The following is a 22,231-nucleotide window of genomic DNA, read 5'->3' as shown; positions in this document are numbered from 1 at the left end:
CCCAGCAGTGCCACCCACCTATGCCCAGTAGTGCCATCCGTCAGTGCTGCCCAGCAATGCCACCCATCAGTGCCCAGCAGTGCCGCCAGTCAGTGCCTTCAGTCAGTGCCACCCATCAGTGCCACCTATTAGTGCCCATCATTGTTGCATATCAGTGTCAGCTCATCAGTGCCGCCTATCAGTGCCCATCAGTGCTGCCTATCAGTGCTTATCATTGTTGCATATCAGTACCACCTCATCAGTGCCACCTATCAGTGCCCATCCGTGCTGCCTATCAGTGCCTATCAGTGCCCATCAGTGCTGCCTATCAGTGCCCGTCAGTGCTGCCTATCAGTGCTGCCTCCTCAATGCACATCAGTGAAGGAGAAAAATTACCTGTTTGCAAAATGTTATAATAGAAACAAAGAAAGACTTAGTTTTTTCCAACTTTTTGCTCTTTTTTTGTTTATAGCGCAAAAAAATAAAACACCCAGTGGCAAGTACATACCACAAAAAGAAAGCTCTATTTGTGTGAAAAAAATAATAAAAATGTCATATGGGTGCAGTATTGCATGGACGCGTAATTGTCATTCAAAGTACGACAGCGCTGAAAACTGAAAATTGGCCTGGGCAGAAAGGGGGTATAAGTACCCGGTAGGCAAGTGGTTAAGAGAAATCTATGCTATACAGTCATGGCCGAAATTGTTGGCACCCTTGATATTTCTCCAGGAAATCATGTATTTCTCACGAAACGTATTGCATTAACACATGTTTTGCTATACACATGTTTATTCCCTTTGTGTGTATTGGGACAAAACAAAAAAAGGGAGGAAAGAAAGCAAATTCGACATAATGTCACACAAACCTCCAAAAATGGGCTGGACAAAAGTATTGGCACCCTTTCACAACTGCGGATAAATAAGAATGTTACAAGCATGTGATGCTCCTGTAAACTCACCTGGGGCAAGTAACAGGTGTGGGCAATATAGAAATCACACCTGAAAGCAGATAAAAAGGAGAGACGTTCACTTAACCTTTGCATTGTGTGTCTGTCTGTGCCACACTAAGCATGGACAACAGAAAGAGGAGACGAGAACTGTCTGAGGACCTGAGAACCAAAATTGTGGCAAAATATCAACAATCTCAAGGTTACAAGTCCATCTCCAGAGAACTAGATTTGCCTTTGTCCACAGTGCGCAACATTATCAAGAAGTTTGCAACCCATGGCACTGTAGCTAATCTCCCTGGTCGTGGACGGATGAGGAAAATTGATGAAAGATTGCAACGCAGAATAGTCCGGATGGTGGATAAGCAGCCCCAAACATGTTCCAAAGACATTCAAGCTGTCCTGCAGGCTCAGGGAGCATCAGTGTCAGCGCGAACTATCCGTCGACATTTAAATGAAATGAAACGCTATGGCAGGAGACCCAGGAGGACCCCACTGCTGACACAGAGACATAAAAAAGCAAGACTACAGTTTGCCAAAATGTACTTGAGTAAGCCAAAAGCCTTCTGGGAAAACGTCTTGTGGACAGATGAGACCAAGATAGAGCTTTTCGGTAAAGCACATCATTCTACTGTTTACCGAAAACGGAATGAGGCCTACAAAGAACAAAACACAGTACCTACGGTAAAATATGGTGGAGGTTCAATGATGTTTTGGGGTTGTTTTGCTGCCTCTGGCACTGGGTGCCTTGACTGTGTGCAAGGCATCATGAAATCTGAGGATTACCAAAGGATTTTGGGTCGCACTGTAGGGCCCAGTGTCAGAAAGCTGGGTTTGCGTCCAAGATCCTGGGTCTTCCAGCAGGACAATGACCCCAAACATACGTCAAAAAGCACTCAGAAATGGATGGCAAAGAAGCGCTGGAGAGTTCTGAAGTGGCCAGCAATGAGCCCAGATCTAAATCCCATTGAACACCTGTGGAGAGATCTTAAAATTGCTGTTGGGAAAAGGTGTCCTTCCAATAAGAGAGACCTGGAGCTGTTTGCAAAGGAAGAGTGGTCCAAAATTCCGGGTGAGAGGTGTCAGAAGCTTATTGATGGTTATAGGAAGCGACTGATTTCAGTTATGTTTTCCAAAGGGTGTGCAACCAAATATTAAGTTAAGGGTGCCAATACTTTTGTCCAGCCCATTTTTGGGGTTTTGTGTGACATTATGTCATATTTGCTTTTCTGCCTCTGTTTTATATTTGTTCCAATACATACAAAGGGAATAAACATGTGTATAGCAAAACATGTGTTAATGCAATACCTTTTTTGTGTGAAATACTTGATTTTCAGGAAAAATATCAAGGGTGCCAACAATTTCGGCCATGACTGTATATAGTTTTTTCTTAGTCTGCCCTGCCTACACAAAGTCCCGCAAGTATGTTGAGCTTGTCAGGGAAGTCCACCCAATGCAGCTTCATGTGATGGTGTGGCTATGATGCTGCGCTGCTCCTTAATTCAGAGTTGTCACTCTCATGTGAGCTGTGCCTGCTTGCTCTACAAAGAGATGGGAAAATGCTGCGGGAGACATGGCTATTAGCATTGTCACTGCTGATTCACAAGCCTGTAGCTTGTCAATCAGCATCTGCCCACACATAGCCCTACCCTTTCTACCTTTCTAGATTCACTGCACTGTCTCTGTTGCTGAAACTCCCCCACCATTGTGAGCTGAAGTGTCTGGGAAAAGGGAGCACAAAAACACAAATAAACAAGGACTTGGTATCACATACGTACCAGATTTGGTACTTATTTAAATTGTCATACAGGAGCCTTTAGTTGTAGCTCTGTAGAGTTCCGCTCTTCCTCCTCCTTTCCCCTCCTTCTTCACATTTGGCTCTTTTTTTGGGGGGTGAGTGGGGGGTGGGGCAGGTACCTGGCTTTGACAGGTACTCGCTTCCCCACTGCCGGTCGGATCACCTCTGCAATCTGAGCGGATGTTCGGTCCCCCTCCTTCCCCTGCAGCCATCTGGGACGTGTCATAGGTCCCAGAAGCCTGCTGGACCATTAAGGTAGTGCAGCTGTGAAGCAGTTACAGCTGGCTGCCCACAGTAAGTATGCTGGCGCCAGGGACCGAAGCCCAGTGAAGAAACTGGTTGGGTGAAGACAGTGCTGGGTCCTGGGACAGGTGAGTGTCCTATTATTAAAAGTCAGTAGCTACAGTTTTTTTCTAGAAATGACTGAAGAACCACTTTAATGTAGCATTGTATGCTTCATCCATTTTAATTTCATTTGCCCTTTGGAATTGCCTTGATTTTTGTATAAGATATGGTCTGATCTTTAACTAAGAAACAATAATAACTTTTTTTCACTTCCTTCAATATTGCACAATATACTCTTGCCATGATATTTGCTAGATGCCCACTCATAGGGAAAGTAGTGACAGAACTGTATTTTCTCAGCTTGTAGACAATTTTTACCTTACTGTGGACTGTGATCATCCTGATGTTTAGAAGCTATTTGTAGCCTAAGCCTTTACAAGTTTTTTTTTAATGTTTTCTACCTCATCTTCTGTAATTTTCAGGGGAGCATGTAAGAAAGACTTTATAGGTGTGTAACCTCACAAACAATATTTGTAAAAAATAATATCTTTATTACAATTAAATGGTTAAAACCAAAAGATGTATACAATTATGCATTGCGATAAATAGCTCACCGTTACAAGTCACAGTAAACACCAGATCATAATGAAATCAGAAGACTGCATTGGAACGAGTTACCCCCATATGTAAAGAATACATTGGATTATATATGCCACATAGGACTACCAGTGTGGAATGGATAATAGGTCTCGATGGGGAATAACCCTAATTCCAAAGGATTATTTGCTCGACATGTTTTGCGCCAACAAGTCGCTTCCTCAGGAGCTAGTTGAATGCACCTGGTGAATAAACATTTAACTTTGATCATTAGGTATTATTTACAATGGTATAGATACTGAATACAAACGAATAAAAGCAACAGCAGACAGAAGAAATTGGAATCGTCAGGCCAAGATGTCTGAATATGGAGGCTATCTGTCAGGGCTCCCAGGTGTGACCAGAGGTGTGTGACTGACGCAGGGAAACGCAGACTTCAGATATGTGATAAACAATATAATTTATTAACACTAACCATACAAACATAAACGCAGTGCAATACTAAAACATAATACAGTGCAAACAAACCAAACCAACCACCCACAGATAACAGTACATACAAGCAAGCGTCGTCAGGCAGGCCGGGTCAATATCAATAGGGCAGGTAGGTACAGGGGGAGCAAGCGGAGATGGGTCGGGGTCACAGGCCAGGTTCAGCAGGTAGCTAGCAGCGTAGTACAGAGGGTCAGGCAGAGGGATGGTCAGGGTCACAAGCCAGGGATCAGAACAGGTAGCAAGCAGCGTGGTACAGAGGGTCAGGCAGAGGGATGGTCAGGAGCGAGCCGGGATCAGAGCAGGAGAAGTCAGCAGCGGTTCAGATCAGGCAGGGTCAGCAAAGGAACAGAAACAGGATGCAGGACAGATACAGGGCCCAGGACAAACACAACACCAAGGCAGAGTCTGCAAGTCTGGCCATCCCTTAAATACACCAGTATCATCAGTTCCAGGTGTTAGCTGGCTGAAAGGTTGAGTCTCTGATTGCTGGGAGCACCCGCTGGCCAGCCCTGGTACTGCAGATCAAAAGGCAGGTGAGTCCCACCATTGCTGGCCAGTCCATTCCTGACACTATCAGGAGGCTGCAAGGGGCACCATAGGAGTAAAAGATGAGCCAACATATAAGGACATGAATAAACCTAAAAAGATTTTAGTGTATATGATATAAAGATATATATATATAGATATATATATATATATATATATATATATTAATGTGCATCTGTATTATTAATGCAATATACAGACAATAGCCAGTACTGCTTAAACATTACTAGATTGTGTATTGTGTACCCATAAAATAATCCGTAAAGAAAGACTGAGATAACTATATACCGAATGTTTAAATTTTTTTTAAATATGTACACCAATTGAACATGTTATATGTATATACATTGTTTATCTAGAGAAGAAATATTAAAATGGAGGCTGGTAAGTTGTATAATGTAAATCCAAGCTAGAGAGGAAGCATGGGTAGAGTTCACTTGGAATGGGGCCCGCATGACCGCCAGAGAATGGCTATCTCTATAGATAAAAGAAAGAGGAGAATATTGTTCTCACCATTAGTGTGAACACCTACCATAGAGCCAAAATATAAATACATCTAAGACGGCTATAATTTACGGCATTGCTGTATGCCTGAAAAATGTAATGCTCATGTGTCCTGTGCTCCCAGACCAGGCTGATGCCTGCAGTAAAGTGTAATGGTCCCGCCATCCAGCCACCCTTAAATAGCCCCAGCCGGGGCGCACACATCTGGGAACTGGCATGTGACGTCACCCGACCAGAACATATCGCGCACTTGCAAAGGCGACGCATGTGCACTGGCTGGTGGCCCAAAGCAATAGAGCTAACAGAACTGGAAAGACGCATGGCCTCACCTTGCGCATGCACGGGGAGACCAACAGGCGAAGAGGCATCCCACAGACCACCCACAATAGCTGCCTCGTCAAGGAGCCAGGGACACATGCCCCCCCCCCCATGGGGGCTATGTCTACTGACACCACATAGCGCAACGGCCTTTCTGTACGTATATTTGGAAGAAATGTGGCCTGAACAGACCAAATCACCTGCCAAATGCCAATAGTAAATACAATATACAATATAGATAATACATGTATAACTCTCATGCACACTTAGCTATTATGGAGATTACATAAGAAAAGGTGCAAAATGGACCATTGGCGCTATCAGCACATAGATAAAGATAAAAATAAAGAGGTAGAGCCAAAGGGAACTAGCTCAGTGGGTGTAAACTATACAATATGCAACTGAGTGGGACTTAAAGACCATATTATTTAAGACATCAATAGTCCATACACATATCTAAGGGAGCTACTAAATAAATATGAAAATATTTAAATATGAAAATATAAAAATGACTCTGAAAAGCTGGAAATATCCCATAAGGAGATGCCATGAGAAAATACAATAGTATCACAGAAAAGGGTATTAAGAAGCAATTTCATTTATCCCTGGGGATTGGGTAGCATTGAGGTGCTCAATCCATATTGTCTCCTTTTGGAGGATTTTTTTGTCCCAGTTACCGCTGCGTGGATCTGGGATGACCACTTCCAAAACCAAACACCAGTCAACACCTTCATATATTTTTTGGTCATCTTCTGTAATGTCTTATGATCAAATTTTTACTAAGAACAGATTATGCTAGTAAACAAAATTTTGTGGAAGCGCATCTTCAAAGTCCAATTCCACTCTGCAAGATGTTGTTACCCTAGAATTCATATGCTTTTGACATCTTGACCTTTATGGGATTATTTACTAAAATGGGGCAGTGTAAAATATGGTGCAGCTCTGCATAGATACCAATCAGCTTTCATGTTTTAATGCCAAAGCTTAACTGAGCACGCTGAAATTAGAAGCTGATTGTCTACCATGCACAGCTGCCCTAGATTCTGAGTGCTCCAGTTTTAGCAAATCAACCCCTATTGTTTAAACTATTTGTGCAATGAAGGTTTGATAGTGAAAACTGTTATTTTGCAGGTTGAAAAAATTAGGCATGGTTTACACCTATGCAGTTTGCTTTTCATCCATTTCTTTTGATCCATTTGTTTTGCATGCACATTTTGACATTTGTTAATGCAATTTTTGATGTGTTTTGTTTTTTATGCTTTTTTGGACAATTTGTTGTTGGGCAAATTAAAAAATGCAAAACGTGTCAAAACGCACTTACTTTTCTGCAGCATCTCCATTGAAGTCTATTGAACCAAAAACACACTGTTTTGTATTTAAGAAAGTGCCAGACCCTTTCCAAAAATGCAGCAGTTGAAAAAAGCATAAATGGGAAGATGTCCCACAAGAAACCATGTTAAAAAATGCATAGGTGCGAACCGTTCTTATATTCAGAACAAACCATGTGTTAGAAGTCAGTCATGTGGAATACTTGGTGGCTCACAACCTATTTATTTCAACGGTATAATCTGTATGAAAAGTTAAAAGTTATATTCTTGCTGCAGTAGAAAAATACACACCTTATAATGTAGCTGTACATCTTCATTATTGTTAGACTTTACTGAGTCTGTCTTTTTGATTGGATTTTTTATTCAAGGAATGGTAAAATAATGTATCTCTGCCTATTCTAAAAAAATTGATTGGATATTGTTAGTATGTTCAGGAAGTCCCATGGAGCCTCATTAACCTGCAGTAGTAATCTGTTTGAAAATCATCTTAAACTCTGATTATAATCACAATTCTGTGTGAGTGAGAGGAGAAATGCTAGGAATAATAGTCAGCATACAGTAATAACATTACTACAAAAACAGTTCTTGTTGCAAACTCCATTCCCAACAGAACACATATTGATTCATTGCAAAGTCTATGGCAGCCCTGTATTTCACCGGCATCTGTCAAAATCTTATAAAACACATATAGTGTTCATTGTAACATTTTGTTTCAAGTTATTTTGTTGTTAAATCACGTGTACACATTATCATTAATTACATTTCAGAACCAAAGTTGTACTGGTGCTATAAAAGAAAGAACTGCTCTCCTAAACCATTATTAGTGAATGATGGTTGTAAGGAAGAAAATAAACTGTGGTGCTAAACTGGAAAAGTAGGCTATGGTAATGGGCCAAACTCTGCTAGCCAGGTCTTATAGCGTCATATTTTATTTATTTATTTCAGGTACTTATATAGCGCCATCAATTTACGCAGCGCTTTTACATATATTTTGTACATTCACATCAGTCCCTAACCCTCAAGGGGTGTACAATCTAAGGTCCCTAACTCACATTCATACATACACATACTAGAGCCAATTTAGACAGGAGCCAATTAACCTACCAGAATGTCTTTGGAGTGTGGGAGGAAACCGGAGTACCCGGAGGAAACCCACATAGGCACAGGGAGAACATGCAAACTCCAGGCAGGTGGTGCCATGGTTGGGATTCGGACCGGCGACCCTAGTACTGCCAGGCAGTAACCACTTAGCCACTGTGCTGCCCTGTCATATAATATGAATATTTTGACACACTTAGATTAGCTGGTGTGGTAACACTGCTTATATGTTCTTTTGCTAAGACAGGGGAGCTTAGTTATATAACAAAGCCTTCTTCATACAGTATATATACTGGGCAGGATTTAAAATAAGCTTTATAATGAAAGCCATAGTTGCAGAAATAAGGCAATTCAATACACTTAAGCTGGCAACTAGAAAATAATTAGACATTCAACCATATCAAATCAGTATTGTATTACTGCCATCAACATATTTTATGGATAATGTATAACATATAGGAGAGTATTCATGGAAAATGTTTGACCCAATATCTATCTATCTATCTATCTATCTATCTATCTATCTATCTATCTATCTAAAAACTCTTTGAAATCCTTTCTGTTCCTCTTTTGTATTTGTGTAACATCTATGCTTCAGTGAGGAAGAGGTGGTAGAGCTTTAACAATCTTCCCATATGGAAGAAAAATATATTTTAAATATATTTTAAAAATATTCTTCCCAAATATATTGACATATATTTGAAATGCTACAATTTTGGCCATATTCAATATATTTAAAAAAAAAAAAAATAAATAAAAAAATATATATATATATTGCATGTTGAAATGCGTTTTTTTTATATATTACAAAATATATGAAAAATATTTTTAAAATATACATATATTTTTTGTTTACAAACTTTTTTTTAAGGAATAAACTGCAAGAACAGCATAACAACATAAAGTATAGTATACAACAGGAAAAAGGCACATAAGTAATAATCATCTTAATAAAGTACAATCATGTAAGAAATAAAGGTCAAGTACATGAATAAGGTAGGCAGGAAGATATGCAGAGTAATAAAACTACCAACAAAGGAACAATATCAAGAAAACCATGATAATCCATTAGTCAAACAATAGATGCCGATGAGTTTTCCAACCACCCCACTTTCTGTCAAATAAGTGCATGCTATCCAGCAACGTGTAATGAACACTTCCATAAGAATCACCACATCGACTCTCCGTAGAACCGAGGACAAAGGTACTACTGGTAACTTCCAATGAAGGGCTATGGCCCATAGGGTTGAGACACAGATGGTGTGAATTAGCCTCATAGCATCAGTCTGTATCTCTGAGATAGGGGCTCCCAGTAAGCAAATCTGCACAGATAAATGCACCGGAGCATTCGCCACTGCAGAGGCCACTTCAGAAACTTTACGCCAGACCAATGAAAGGCCAGGACAGGCCCAAAACATATGCACAAAGGTACCAGTAAGGCCACAACCCCAGAAGCAGAGGTGAGATGTATAGGGTATAACACCAACAGGTTAAAATCTTAAGGGTAGTCTCAAGGACCGAAAGAAATCTAGAGCTCTTTCGTATGTTATCCACCATGAAGTCCCAGTCCTCTTCGGAAAAAGTGATACCACAATCAACCTCCCATTTCCGTCTAAAATATATATATTTTAAATACATTCTTCAGATTTTTTTTTTACATTTATTAACATATACTGTATTTTTACATATATTTGTAAATGTATTCCAAAAATGTAGATTTGTATTCTTAAAGACATACAGTATATTTGAAATGTATTTTTTAAAATATTTTTAATATATTTTGTATTAAAAAACGCATTTTATCATGCAGTATATATATATATATATATATATATATTTATTGAAATATATTTTGAAATATATTGAATATGGCCAAAATTGTAGCATTTCAAATATATGTCAATGTATTTGGGAAGAATATTTTTAAAATATATTTAAAATATATTTTTCTTCCATGTGGGTTGATACGTTTTTCTTGGTGCTAAAGAGTTTCTATGATTTTTTTCCTATACATAGAAGATGTAAAAGATTTTTGATTCTTCATCATTGTATTGGCAACAAAATGCTATGTGTATCTCAAAAATTAAATTGCCATTGTAGCTAGCAAACAAAACATCTTAGTCAGTTGTCCACAGAAGTTAATACAGTACTTCAGCTCAACATGTCAGTTATAGGTGACTAGCACAATAGAACAATTTGGTACTTTGTACTGGCTAGAATACTAGTCCATGTATTACTATCATATACTCAATATATCTCTGTAAACTTGCTTTGTTTAGGAACCTGCAAGTTCAGTGTCTGGTAGTCACTACACCAAGGGAGAACTGGGCCGAAACCTGACAACAGGAAAAGGAAGCAGGAGGCTAAGCAAACAGTCTGATCGTGGTTTCCACTTGTCAAAGAAGACAGGCAGGGGCAGCACAGTGTCCTTGTTTGAATCTCTGAGACATATAGAGGTAAACAAATCCAGCACTTTAATCAATGTCTGTTGTATTTATCAAGGTCAGATTGCATTATGATAATGACATTTCCTTTTCAAGATGGAATACTGCTATGCTGATGTACATAGGGGCTTTTTGCCCTTAGATGTAATGGCTGCATTAGTTTTCTTTTTTAACCGTTTCTGCGCCGCCCTATAGCTGAAATACTGCTACAGGGCTGCACGGGTGCGCAAAATCACGTATATATACATGATTTTGCAGTTCCAGATAGGGGAACGCATGCATGATTCCCTGCCACCACCTGGCGATCTCCGAGAATTACCGACAGGTGACAGACCTGTGTATAAACAGCACAGATCTCTCCCCTGTTAGTTCCTGCACACTGCTTTGTATGGCTCTGCATAGTGTGTTTACAGTGTAAAGCACACACAGCACACAGTTAACCCTTTGATCGCCCCAGGTGTTAACCCCTTCCTGTCCAGTGCCATTAGTACAGTGTCAGTGCTTTTTATTAGCACTATAACTGTATTGGTGTCACTGGAGATGTCAGTGATACCAAGTCAGTTCCCCCCAGTGTCAGAATGTCGCCGTAGTCCCGCAGTCCTGTAGTGAAAAAAATAAATAAATTCCAGTATATATACCGCCATTTGTAAACGCTATAACTTTCATATAAACCAATTAATTTACTTGTATTGGGATTTTTTTTAGCATAGATATGTAGCAGAATACATTTTGGCCTAAAGTTAGGATGAAATTTGATTTTTAATTGTTTTTTTACTGGACATCTGTCCAAAATATTGTTTTTTTTGTTTATAGCGCAAAAAAATAAAAAAATGCACAGGCGATCAAATACCACTGAAAGAAAGCTCTATTTGTGGGAAAAAAGGACGTAAAATTCATTTGTATGCAGCATTGCATGGCCGTACAATTGTCATTTAAAGTAATGCAGCGCCGTATTGCAAAAAATGGCCTGGTCAGGAAGAGGGGTAAATCCTCAGGAGCGCAATTGGTTAAGGCTTTCATATTTCTGCTTATTCATTTCTCAGTTATACACAGTGTAGGAGAGCTTTTTTTTCTTTACTGGAGTTAAAGCAGTCATAAAACCCTACATATATCCAGTGTAATGACTGGCCCCAGGTAACACACAGAGATGAAACAAATCCTCCTGCATTCTTCTTTCTGTTTGCATTGCTGAATTTAAAAAGCTTGTCTAAAAGTTAAGAAAAGGGCAGAGAGCTGAAATTACACTCTGCAGAGCTCAGTGAGGAGAGCTCTGAGAGCTGATTGGAGGGTAGAGACACCCCCCCCCACTCCGCTCAGCTCACAGGAACAGAGCTGAGGTTGTCAATCTGCTGGAGGTCCCTCCCCTGACACCTTTTTTCTCATGGTATCAGGAAACCTTGTCAGAAGTGATTCATGCTGATAGCAGAAGAACAAAGTAGCAGAAAGAAATTAAACTTAGGGCTCATGTACACTGCAGCTGATAAACTCACGTTTGAACACTGGAAATTGACAGCAGGTAAACGCAGGTTAAAAAACGTCAGTTTTGACGCATTTGCCTACTGTGCTTAGCCGCGTTTATGCGCGTTTGTGTTTAGAAGCGTTTTTTAAAGATAAGCACAGGAAAACCTCCCAAATGCCCAGAATGCACTGGAAAGTGGTAAATTATTAACTATTTCAGACTATTTCAGAGAAATACAGAGAGTAGAAGCAGAGACAGCAGTATGTGTTGAGATTAGCTTAGGTGAAAGTTGCTCATTAGCATTTCTTTTGTTTCCAAGGGTGGGAAAGGTATCTGGTCCAGTGAGTCATTAAGGTCACCTGGCAGGGGGTCTTCATGAAGAATTTGAGGTGTGAATGGTCATTAACATATGTTTTGTTTCCAAGGGTGGGAGAGGTCTGAGGTGTGAATTGGTCATTAGCATGTGTGACAAGCTTGGTAGGAACATCCTGTGTTCAGTGTTTTTTGAGTACCTTGAAAATGATTTGCATGCATTTTCCATGATGAAAAAATGCTCTGGACAGCATCTGGAAATGGAAGAGTTAAAAATTTTTTCCAAACGCAAATGCTTATAAACGCAGTTAGCCGTGTTTACAAGCGTTTGGAGAGATATGCTTTGTTTGAGGTTTATAGCCACTTTAAGTAACACTTACTGGTTGATTTCTCTCCCCCATGATCCTATCTCTCTGTTAATCTTCTGCTATCAGTATGCTTTTAGTCAGCACATAAATTGATTGGTCCTTCTCCCAATCTGAGCTCTGTTGTACAGGAACAGCAAGAAGCTGATATAAAGTCAAATTGTATTTGAAAATAAAAACCCAGTATGTTTCATGGTGTATTCATGAATACAGAACTGCATGTGATCTACCTGGAGTTCAGCTATAAGCTGCTTTTACTATGAACTTGCTGTCCCATCTAATGTTGCCTGTACATAGAAGATGTTGAAAGTTCACCATTGCAACCCCTCTACTGTCATGGCACAATCTTTAGACGGCAGCTGTGATACTCTGTGTTTAAAATACCTTTACTTCAGATGTTGGTTGTGGAGGATTGCACAGTATGTCTGTGTAATAAGTCTACTCAGCTGTAGGGATTTCAATCTTTTGAAGCCAACTGGTTGGATTATATTTTTTTTCTTCTGGTTGACAGTTCACTACAATAACATAACACTGATTTTTACACTTAGTTCCACAAATATTATCTAAGAATTGCTGGAATACTGTAACAGGGTGCAAAAAACACCTTGCAACAGCCTGTAACCATAATACTGTTAGATGGGATAGCGTGAATATGACAAGCATATAAAGCACTGCATATCTCATCCCGGTGCAGTTATTTTTGCTCTCTGAGAACCTATAGGACTTTTTTATGCATACATGAATCTAATTTTTATTTATTTTAATCTCGGTGTCCTATAGCTATATCATAAAAGTTATTCTAAAGTTTGGTGCAATTAAAGATGATATAATTATTTTAAAAAATGATAGATTTAAGCTACAATGGAACCTCATATGTTTCTTAAAACAATACATACAGTTCCCATTGTTTAGCACCTAAACCCAAATAAAATACACAATATAGGTGACCTTGGAGTTCAGTGCCTTGCATGAAATAGTCATATAGATATTCTTTGACTTCTAATATTGTTGTATTTTGCAAAAGGGATTATTTTCATTGTATTACATTGTAATAATTATGGATATCTCAATTAGGACTTTGGCAAGGTCCAACTTCTGAGGAACACTGAATCTGTATTTGAGGAACTGGAACACCATCAGTTAGTGCTGATGAGTATTCAACCCTATGCAGAAGCTGGATCCTTTCTTGATGAGGTGACAAAATGGCAGAAGAAGTTACAAGTAATTGAAACAACTGTTCAGCTGTGGCTTTCTGTGCAAAATAGATGGACTCAACTTGAAGAGGTATTCATATACTCAGTTTCATTCTTTATTTTATTTTATATTTATGGCCTGTAGAAAGAGGTATACAGTTAAGGGCATTTTATGAAATCAGGGGGCTTGTGTGCAAGATCATAGGTTTGACCCCATTGCTTGATGAAAAAAAAGTTGCATGCTTACTGCACGGTGGCAAAGAGTGGGCATGGTTTTCATTGTGCCAGGGGTTTTGCTAGCGTTAAAAAAGACCTAGAAGACCTTTCGGCCCCTTCAAGTACACTAGCTCAGTACGATACAGCAAAAAGTGGGTGTGATCATATTGCATAACAGTGGGAGGGGCTTAAAGGGGCCTGTTAAATAAAACAAAAGCCTTTTTGTACACATAAAAATGCTTAGATTACTGTGGCACACGTTAGTCTCACAGACATGTATAATCCTCAGCCCAATCATTTTTTTTAAATGAAGCTCTCCCAATTTGTCTGAGCCTACCTTACAGAAAAACCTTACTCGAATAGTTAGGTACGGAGTATCAAACAACAACTGTTGAGACAATGAACACTTTGGTGAGAAGTATGTAATGTACAATAGTGTATATAGTGCAGGAGCAGGGGCGGACTGACCATTTGGAAACTCAGGCACTGCTTGAGGCCCGGGGTCAGTAGGGGCCCCCATGAGATGCCCCTGGTGCCTTTTTCATAGGCTTTTTTGAGTTTGGGCAAGGACACAGGGGCCCCATGATCCCCTATTGCCCTGGTGCCCCATGAGTTGTCAGTCTGCCCCTGTGCAGGAGTCTGTAATGTACAATTTAGTGCATATAGTGCAGAAGTCTGTAATACACAATATAATGTGGAGCATCCAAAGAATTTGTTGGGACTTAGGGATTAATGGGAAGTTTTTCTTTTTATTCTAAGGAATAGCTGTATCTGGTTGGGGAGGGCCTGATCCATCCGGCAATCACCTCTGCAGCAGTATATCACTTATAACAGTGGGATTGTTTACTATGCATATTATCTCTTACTTAGGGGTTGATTTACTAAAAGTGGAGAGGCCAAAATCTGGTGCTTCTGTGCATGGTAGACAATCAGCTTCTAACTTCAGCTTGTTCAGTTAGAGCTTTGACAATAAAACCTGGAGGACCTATGCAGAGCTGCACCAGACTTTGCACTCTCCAGTTTTAGTAAATCAACCCTGGTATGTTTAATATTTAGGTGCCCAGATTCTGCAGTGTTCACAGACTATGTGTTGGCATTTGATGCCCCCCACTACAGGGATTATATTATTTGGTTGTTTTTATGGGCATCAATGGTGAATCAAAATAAAGGATTTGCCATTTGAAAACAGTACATATGTCAGTTCTGGCCATAAAATATATTATGTAGTATTACTGAGACTTGGAAAATCAAAATGTTTTAAGTACAGCAGAGAATGTGGCTCGATCAGGTGAATGTGGATGGGAATAAGTATTACCAGTGCAGGGATGGAAAGTTCCCCAGCAGGCATTTTGTGGCAAAAAAATCAGCAAATAAATAAAATATTAACCATTCTGAGTTTTATAAATCTACTGGATAGTAATACTGTTTTCATGGTTGAACAACCATTGAACAACCATTAAATTCATTTACAAATTACATTCATTTACAAATTACATTACTTCCATATTTTTTGAATAGCTGTCTGTCTCTGCCCCCACCTACCACCCCACCTTCAAAAAAATATAGTATATAAGTGTGATTAGTCTTTTATTTGGGAATATTTAGAAGATGTTAAAACACCTAATTTCTATTTTTATGTCAATAGGTGTTTTCCACATTAGCATTTCGTGTTGCCATGCCAAGAGAAGCCATGTTATTTGCTGATGTGCATCACCATTATTGTCGACTAATGAAATCTGTGGAAGAAAATTCAAACATCTTGCAGAACTGCATGCGAAGAGGTGAGTGGGGCCTCCATTTTAAAGCACAAAGTAAGCACTGTTGGAGCAGCGGCACACCGATTAGGTCATTCCTATATTCTCTCTTTCTGTAAGCATGTTCCTTAAAGGCAAGAAAGCCCTGATTGGCTCAGATGTCCCTCCTTTTCCCAGACTGGTTGCTGCTGTGTGAACTAAGAAAGGTGGCTGATTAAGACAAATTTGTATACTAGTATAAAAATATTTAATGATGGTGAATATATTAATTGATTATAATATACAGTAATGATGTTATCATAAATATAAAACATGGTCAAAAGTTTTATTTAATATCTTCCTAAAATTCAGCTTTAAAGGTAACCAGTCACAGTTGAGTTTATGCAAGAAAAAAAAATTGCACTCTTATCTAGCCTAACTAACTCTCATGGAGGACACATGCTTGATGACTACGCTTCTGCTAACAACGAAACCTTGTGCCGTGTAGTAAAGAGGAATGTACACAACTATAGGGCTCTGCATTAGACATGTTATGGTTACTTAGAAACTGGAAGACTTCATATGTTATAAGCACAAGTTCATTCAGCTCATTCAAGTCAAGGGTGGCTCTGCAAGCACCACCTAGTTGACAATGGTTTTCCTCCTTTTTTCTAAATTTAAGCCATCTATGGCCAGTATTACCTTAATCTTAGAGTCATCCTCATACAAACTAAGTAAAGCTAACTCAGAGACTACATATAAACCTTTACTATGTATGCCTGCACAGTTATAATAATTCAAGTCCAAAAGTTCAGATTTTGCATAAGACTAATCTGCTAGTATGTAAATTTTGCTAAGTGGAGGAAAATATGTGTTTTCTAGGACTACAGTCTCTGTTAGACATGCTGAACTATAAACTTGAGCGCTGTCAGCGTGCCATCCGACTTCACCTGGAACAGAAGAAACAAGCTTTTCCAAGACTCTTTTTCTTGTCCTTGGAAGACACCCTTAACATTGTATGCTATGGTAAGTCTTTGTAATGTGTAGCTTTAACTAAGCCACAGCTTGAATTTCACTGCTTGAAACTGTTAACTTTTGTCTGTTCCCATATGAAATAAATATGTGAAATTACTAAAGCTGGGTATACTCTGAAAGTTTTTTTGCGTAAAAAAACCTCACAGGTTTCTGCATCCACACAAGCAATGTAAATGCAGGGATTTCCTCCCCCCCCACTGTGTTATTGTATTCTGACAGTAGTGACCCCCTTCCCGTCAAAATACACAGATCTGCTCAGTAGCCAATGGCTGCAGCGGCTGATTGCATGCTGGTTTTCCAACAGGACCATTAGACAGAAGCCAGTCTAACAATCTCTTTCTGTTAAACAGACAGGACTACACACAGATTAAAGTTCGTCAGGAACTAACAGAATTTCTATAAGTATATATCCAGCTTGAATATGTAATATGCTGACTTACTAGTGTATTTGTATTTATTATTATTTTTATTATTATTGCTAGTAACAGTGTGCATGCTCCAATACAGCCAAGGTTGGTGATATTAAAAACAATGCTGAAGAAGTTTGTGTCTTTTTTTTGTGTGGTGTATTTAGGGCTGTTTAGTTTAATTTATTTTGTGTTTGAACAAATTCAGGGTAGTGGAAAAGAGCTTCTGAAGCTTTTTTGAAGTCCATAATACCTTCTAAACCACCAAAACAATCTTGATTAAACCTTCCGTACAGACTTTCATGCATTTAATGAAAATGCCAACATTACGTGCATTGGGCTGCCAGTCAAAATGAATGGTGCAGTGTATTGGGCAGCACAGTGGCTAAATGGTTAACGCATCCGCCTGGCAGTACTAGGGTCATTGGTTTGGATCCAGGTGCGGACTGACAACTCATGGGGCCCCCAGGCAATAGGGGATCATGGGGCCCCTGTGTCCTTGCCCAAACTCAAAAAAGCCTATGAAAAAGCTACCAGGGGCATCTCATGGGGCCCCCTACTGACCCCGGGCCCTCGGGCAGTGCCCGACTTTCCAAATGGTCAGTCCGCCCCTGTTTGGATCCCAACCACAGCACCACCTGCCTGGAGTTTGCATGTTCTCCCTGTGCCTGCGTGGGTTTCCTCTGTGTACTCTGGTTTCCTCCCACTCTCCAAAGACATGCTGGGAGGTAAATTGGCTCCTGTCTAAATTAGCCCTAGCATATGAATGTAAGTTAGGGACCGTAGATTGTATGCCCCTTGAGGGTTAGGGACTGATGTGAATGTACAATATATATGTAAAGCACTGCGTACATTGATTACACTATATAAGTACCTGAAATAAATAAATAAAATAAATATTGTGTGGTACTGTGCATTGCCATACCTCGTGCGTTACCGCAATGCAGAGGTATGGATGGGCTCTTAGTGTTTCCTTATGCCACATAAATCCATCTAAATTCTGAAAGATATCTGCCTCTTGCACACCTTGCAGTTTTTCTGAAGTTTTTACATTTTTTTTGCTTTAAGCAAAGTTTTAAAACAGTTTTATCACGTTTTATCTAGGAAATAAGTTCTCTAACTATCTTGATTTTTATGGCTGTCTATGGCTGTCCTTCAAGTTATTTTGTAACAAGTGCAGTGCTATAAAGTAACAACCAGCAAACAATTATAGTATATGTAGACTGCAACAGTTTACTGTGGGCAGATAAGTAAAAATTGATTTTTTGATTGCCTGCCATGATTTTTACACATTATCATTTGTTCTCTTAATATTAGTCTTAGTTTTGAAGACTACAGAAAAGTTTAAGTGCTGCCAATAGCAGTGAGCCTGGGTTCACATATATGCAGTGCGTTTTGTGTGCGGTGCGATTGGAGCCATACATTTTGTATGGCTCTAATCGCACCGCACCCACACCAAAATGGTGCACGACCCTTTTTTGGGTCCGCACTAGAATCAGATCGAATGGGTATTCACACCTATGCGATCCGATTCTGCACATCGCACCGCGTTTTGTGGACTGCTTTTGGTGTGTTGTTAACTTAACATACACACCCGCAATGGTTTGCATAAACGGGGTGCCATTCTGATGCGGTGCGGAATTCACACAGAAAATGCTGCAAATTCCTCACTGCATCAGTTTGAAGCATGGCTTAATCAGTTTCCTACTGGAATTTTCTCACATTGCTGTTTATACTAAAGGCAAATAGGTTGTTCACTTTGCAAGGGAATTTCCCCCCAGGGTTTAGTAAATAAGGAAAAGCTCTGCTGACTTCCATCATCCAATCATTTGCAAGCAAAAATCCTGTTTTTTACCCTTGCACTTGATTCGGTGTTCTTTGTGAAATGTCCCCACCTTTACTAAGGGAAAATTCTTTTGCAAGGTGCAATTTCCCTTGCAAAGTGAAAAGCCAATGTATCCTTTATTAAATCAATCCCAACATGTTTGAGAGGGCAAACTACTGCTAAAACCAACTTGCAGTTAGCACCCCCTCTTGTTTTTTTCTGTAATTTTTATAAATGAAACCCTTACATACAATATAGCATATTCCTTTGTGATACAGTGTTATCATTTAGAGGTTGTTATTCAAATAATGTATTTTGTGCTATGATCTTTTATTTTGTTGATGCAATGTATTATGAGCTGTTTATCCTGCCTTTAGCAAAGCCTGTCTTTTAACATGTAAGCGAAGTCATCATACTCCAAGCACCAAATGCTTCTAAATTTTAAGTGACAATAAAACCAATCTGTCTGTGATCCTATCTCATCAGTTTATTGTTTAGAGCAGCATGATCTTCATCAAACTGCATGTATATTATTCCTTGTGTGAGCATTGCCAGCATTTAATTCTCTCTCATTCCCAAGTATGAACATAAATAAAGCATCAGAGGCATCTAAGGTCACTCCAGAGCTACATATGTTAATTTGCAATTCAGGATGTTTCCCCCCCTGAACATTTGCAGCAAATTCCCGCTAGCTTTTTCTGTTGGATCCCAACATCAAACTCTGCATATGCACAAACAACAGCTGATGGTATCAGCGGGACAACAGAATGCTTCAGCTTGTTCTCTGTGGTGTTCTGTCACTCACAATAGTCTAGCTTTCAATCTAATATTATCATCAGTAGTTGATCCTGTCAGTTATATTATCTCAAAATTCCAGCATTATTATGATGATAAAATATGTGCCTGATTAAAAGGTGATCTTGTATGTCATAATAAATAGCATGAGTTACTGCTTATTTTTTTATTAAGAGACGCCTACAGCCATATGGTCAACTATCTGTGACTCTGCTATCATTATTGTACTATATCTCTTTCAATTTTCTGTTATTCAGCTAAATTGCACATCATATTAGCTGCTATAGCCTAAAAAGAACACTTGCATGGTAGTATCACATTGCTAACTATATTTTCACAAGATTGTTACCATTATCTTGTCTGCAGATCAGAGGCGGACTGACAACTCATAGGGCCCCCCAGGCAATAGGGGATCATGGGGCCCTTGTGTCCTTGTCCAAACTCAAAAAAGCCTATGAAAAAGGTACCAGGGGCATCTCCTGGGGCCCCCTACTGACCCTGGGCCCTCGGGCAGTGCCCAAGTTTCCAAATGGTCAGTCCGCCCCTGCTGCAGATGCATGAACAAATGTTGTCCTGCATTTACATTCTGTGTGTCAAATGAAGAGCAGCTAAACATTACAAAAAACATTTTATGGGGATATATTCTTGGTTTCAATTCTGAGAGCCATATAACTACAAAAAAAATAATTAAAGGAAACCTATTATGAAAGGGTGCCATCAATGACGTATCCTTCTCATAACACTAGTTACCTTACTATTATGTTGACCTTCTTACTGCCAATCTTTACTAACCCAGAACAAGTATAATAAGGACTTCTGACTTATCCTGACTTTCCTGATCTGCATACCTCTTTCTTGATTACTGACTGAAGGTGTTTTAGACAGTGGTTCAGTATACCAGCTAGCCATCTAGCATTTTTTTCAGAAGCTGGTTACTTCTGTATTTTTCTCATATTTGCAGAATGGGTTCCAAAATAAATGTACAGGATGAATGTTTACCTTTCCTGTATGCATACGTGTTGCAAGTAGTGAAATCAGAATATGTAAGCCATCCAGGTGATTACAGTTTAAAATAATGGAAAAGTTGACAGACCTCAGATTTCTGGTCTCACAGTTTCACTTTAAACTGAATTGCATGGCGTTAATGTAATAAAGGCTAATAGGCTGTTGCCTTTGCATGGGGATTTTCTCTTAACTTAGGGTATGACGTGAAGCTCTGCTGACTTTTATCATCTAACCATGTGCAACAAAAATTGCAATTTTAAATTTTTCTTGCACATGATTGAGTATTCTTTGCAACGTGAATTTTCACCACATTAGTGGAAAGTTTTCCTTGAAAAGGGAAAATTCCCTTGCAAAGTTAACAGCCTATTTGCGTGTAGTAATTCATCCCTTATACGCCTATTTGCATCTAAGCATAAATCCATAATTGCAGACAGCACAGTGACTTAGCACTTCCACCTACCAGCACTAGGTCATTGGTTCAAATCCCAACAATGGTGTTACCTGCACTGTGTCTGCATGTTCTCCCTGTGCCTGCATGGGTTTCCTCCCACACCACAAAGACATGCTGATAGATTAATTGGCTACTGTCTAAATTGGCCCTAGTACGTGAGTGAAATTGTAAGCTCCTTGAGGACAGGGGCTGATGTGAATGTGCAATATATATGTTACATGCTGTGTAAATTAATGGCACTACATACAGTAATAAATAATTAACTTTATACAATGTAACCCTAGGTCAGTGAAATGCTATAATGTTCCTGCTGATTCTTAGTGATCATCAATATCTTTATTGACATTATGATTAATGTAATTTCTAATCTTCCATCCAAATAAAAACAGAGCTTAATATATGTAAGTACAAAGCAGAGAGGAAAGGTGACATTTATGAAAGTGCAAGAGGGGTGAGAATGAAAGAGCAATAGATGATTATCAGTGGTATGATTCAAAGCCCCAAGACAGAACTATAAGTTTGGAATACTGACCAGGGGCGGACTGACCATTTGCAAACTCGGGCACTGCCCGAGGGCCCGGGGTCAGTAGGGGGCCCCATGAGATGCCCCTGGTACCTTTTTCATAGGCTTTTTTTAGTTTGGGCAAGGACACAGGGGCCCCATGATCCCCTATTGGCCAGGGGACCCATAAGTTGGCAGTCCGCCCCTGGTACTGACCTTCAGATTTTGCAGTTAGTGAGTGACTGGAATCATTTATGTGGCTAGCTTCATTGGAATGATTAAGGTGGAATCCAAATTTATCAATCTATTCAAAAAGTTGGCAACACAGTAGGATTTTCCAAAAATGCAAAAGTTTATTGGCACATCAGGTTAAAGTCTGACATAGCAGACTCACTAATGCGCTTCAGCCACACTGGCCTTAGCAATAGCTGTTGACTGAGGCCAGTGTGGCTGAAACACGTCAGAGGGGCTGCTTTGTCAGATTTTAACCTGATGTGCCAATAAACATTTGTATTTTTGGATGATCCTGCCGTGATGCTGACTTTCTGAATTGATTCATTTTTGAATGACCAACAGGGGCAACTGTCTGAGGTCC

The 22,231-nt window shown here is 39.5% G+C and overlaps 1 protein-coding gene across 1 annotated transcript in view; it reads left to right on the top strand.

The window, feature by feature from the left end:
• The window catches only part of LOC149443674 (uncharacterized), a 627,829-nt gene that overhangs the window by 100,300 nt on the left and 505,298 nt on the right, over positions 1 to 22,231 (top strand). The window contains 4 exon segments of the mRNA XM_089655378.1: positions 10,174 to 10,350; positions 13,549 to 13,758; positions 15,529 to 15,664; positions 16,499 to 16,642. Coding sequence (XP_089511504.1) covers positions 10,174 to 10,350; positions 13,549 to 13,758; positions 15,529 to 15,664; positions 16,499 to 16,642 — 667 coding nt within the window.

Source organism: Staurois parvus, unplaced genomic scaffold (assembly GCF_062004578.1).
Source record: "Staurois parvus isolate SC_StPar_1 unplaced genomic scaffold, SC_StPar_1.0 ptg000839l, whole genome shotgun sequence".
Lineage (NCBI taxonomy): Eukaryota > Metazoa > Chordata > Amphibia > Anura > Ranidae > Staurois > Staurois parvus.
This window is presented reverse-complemented; position numbering and strand designations above follow the sequence as displayed.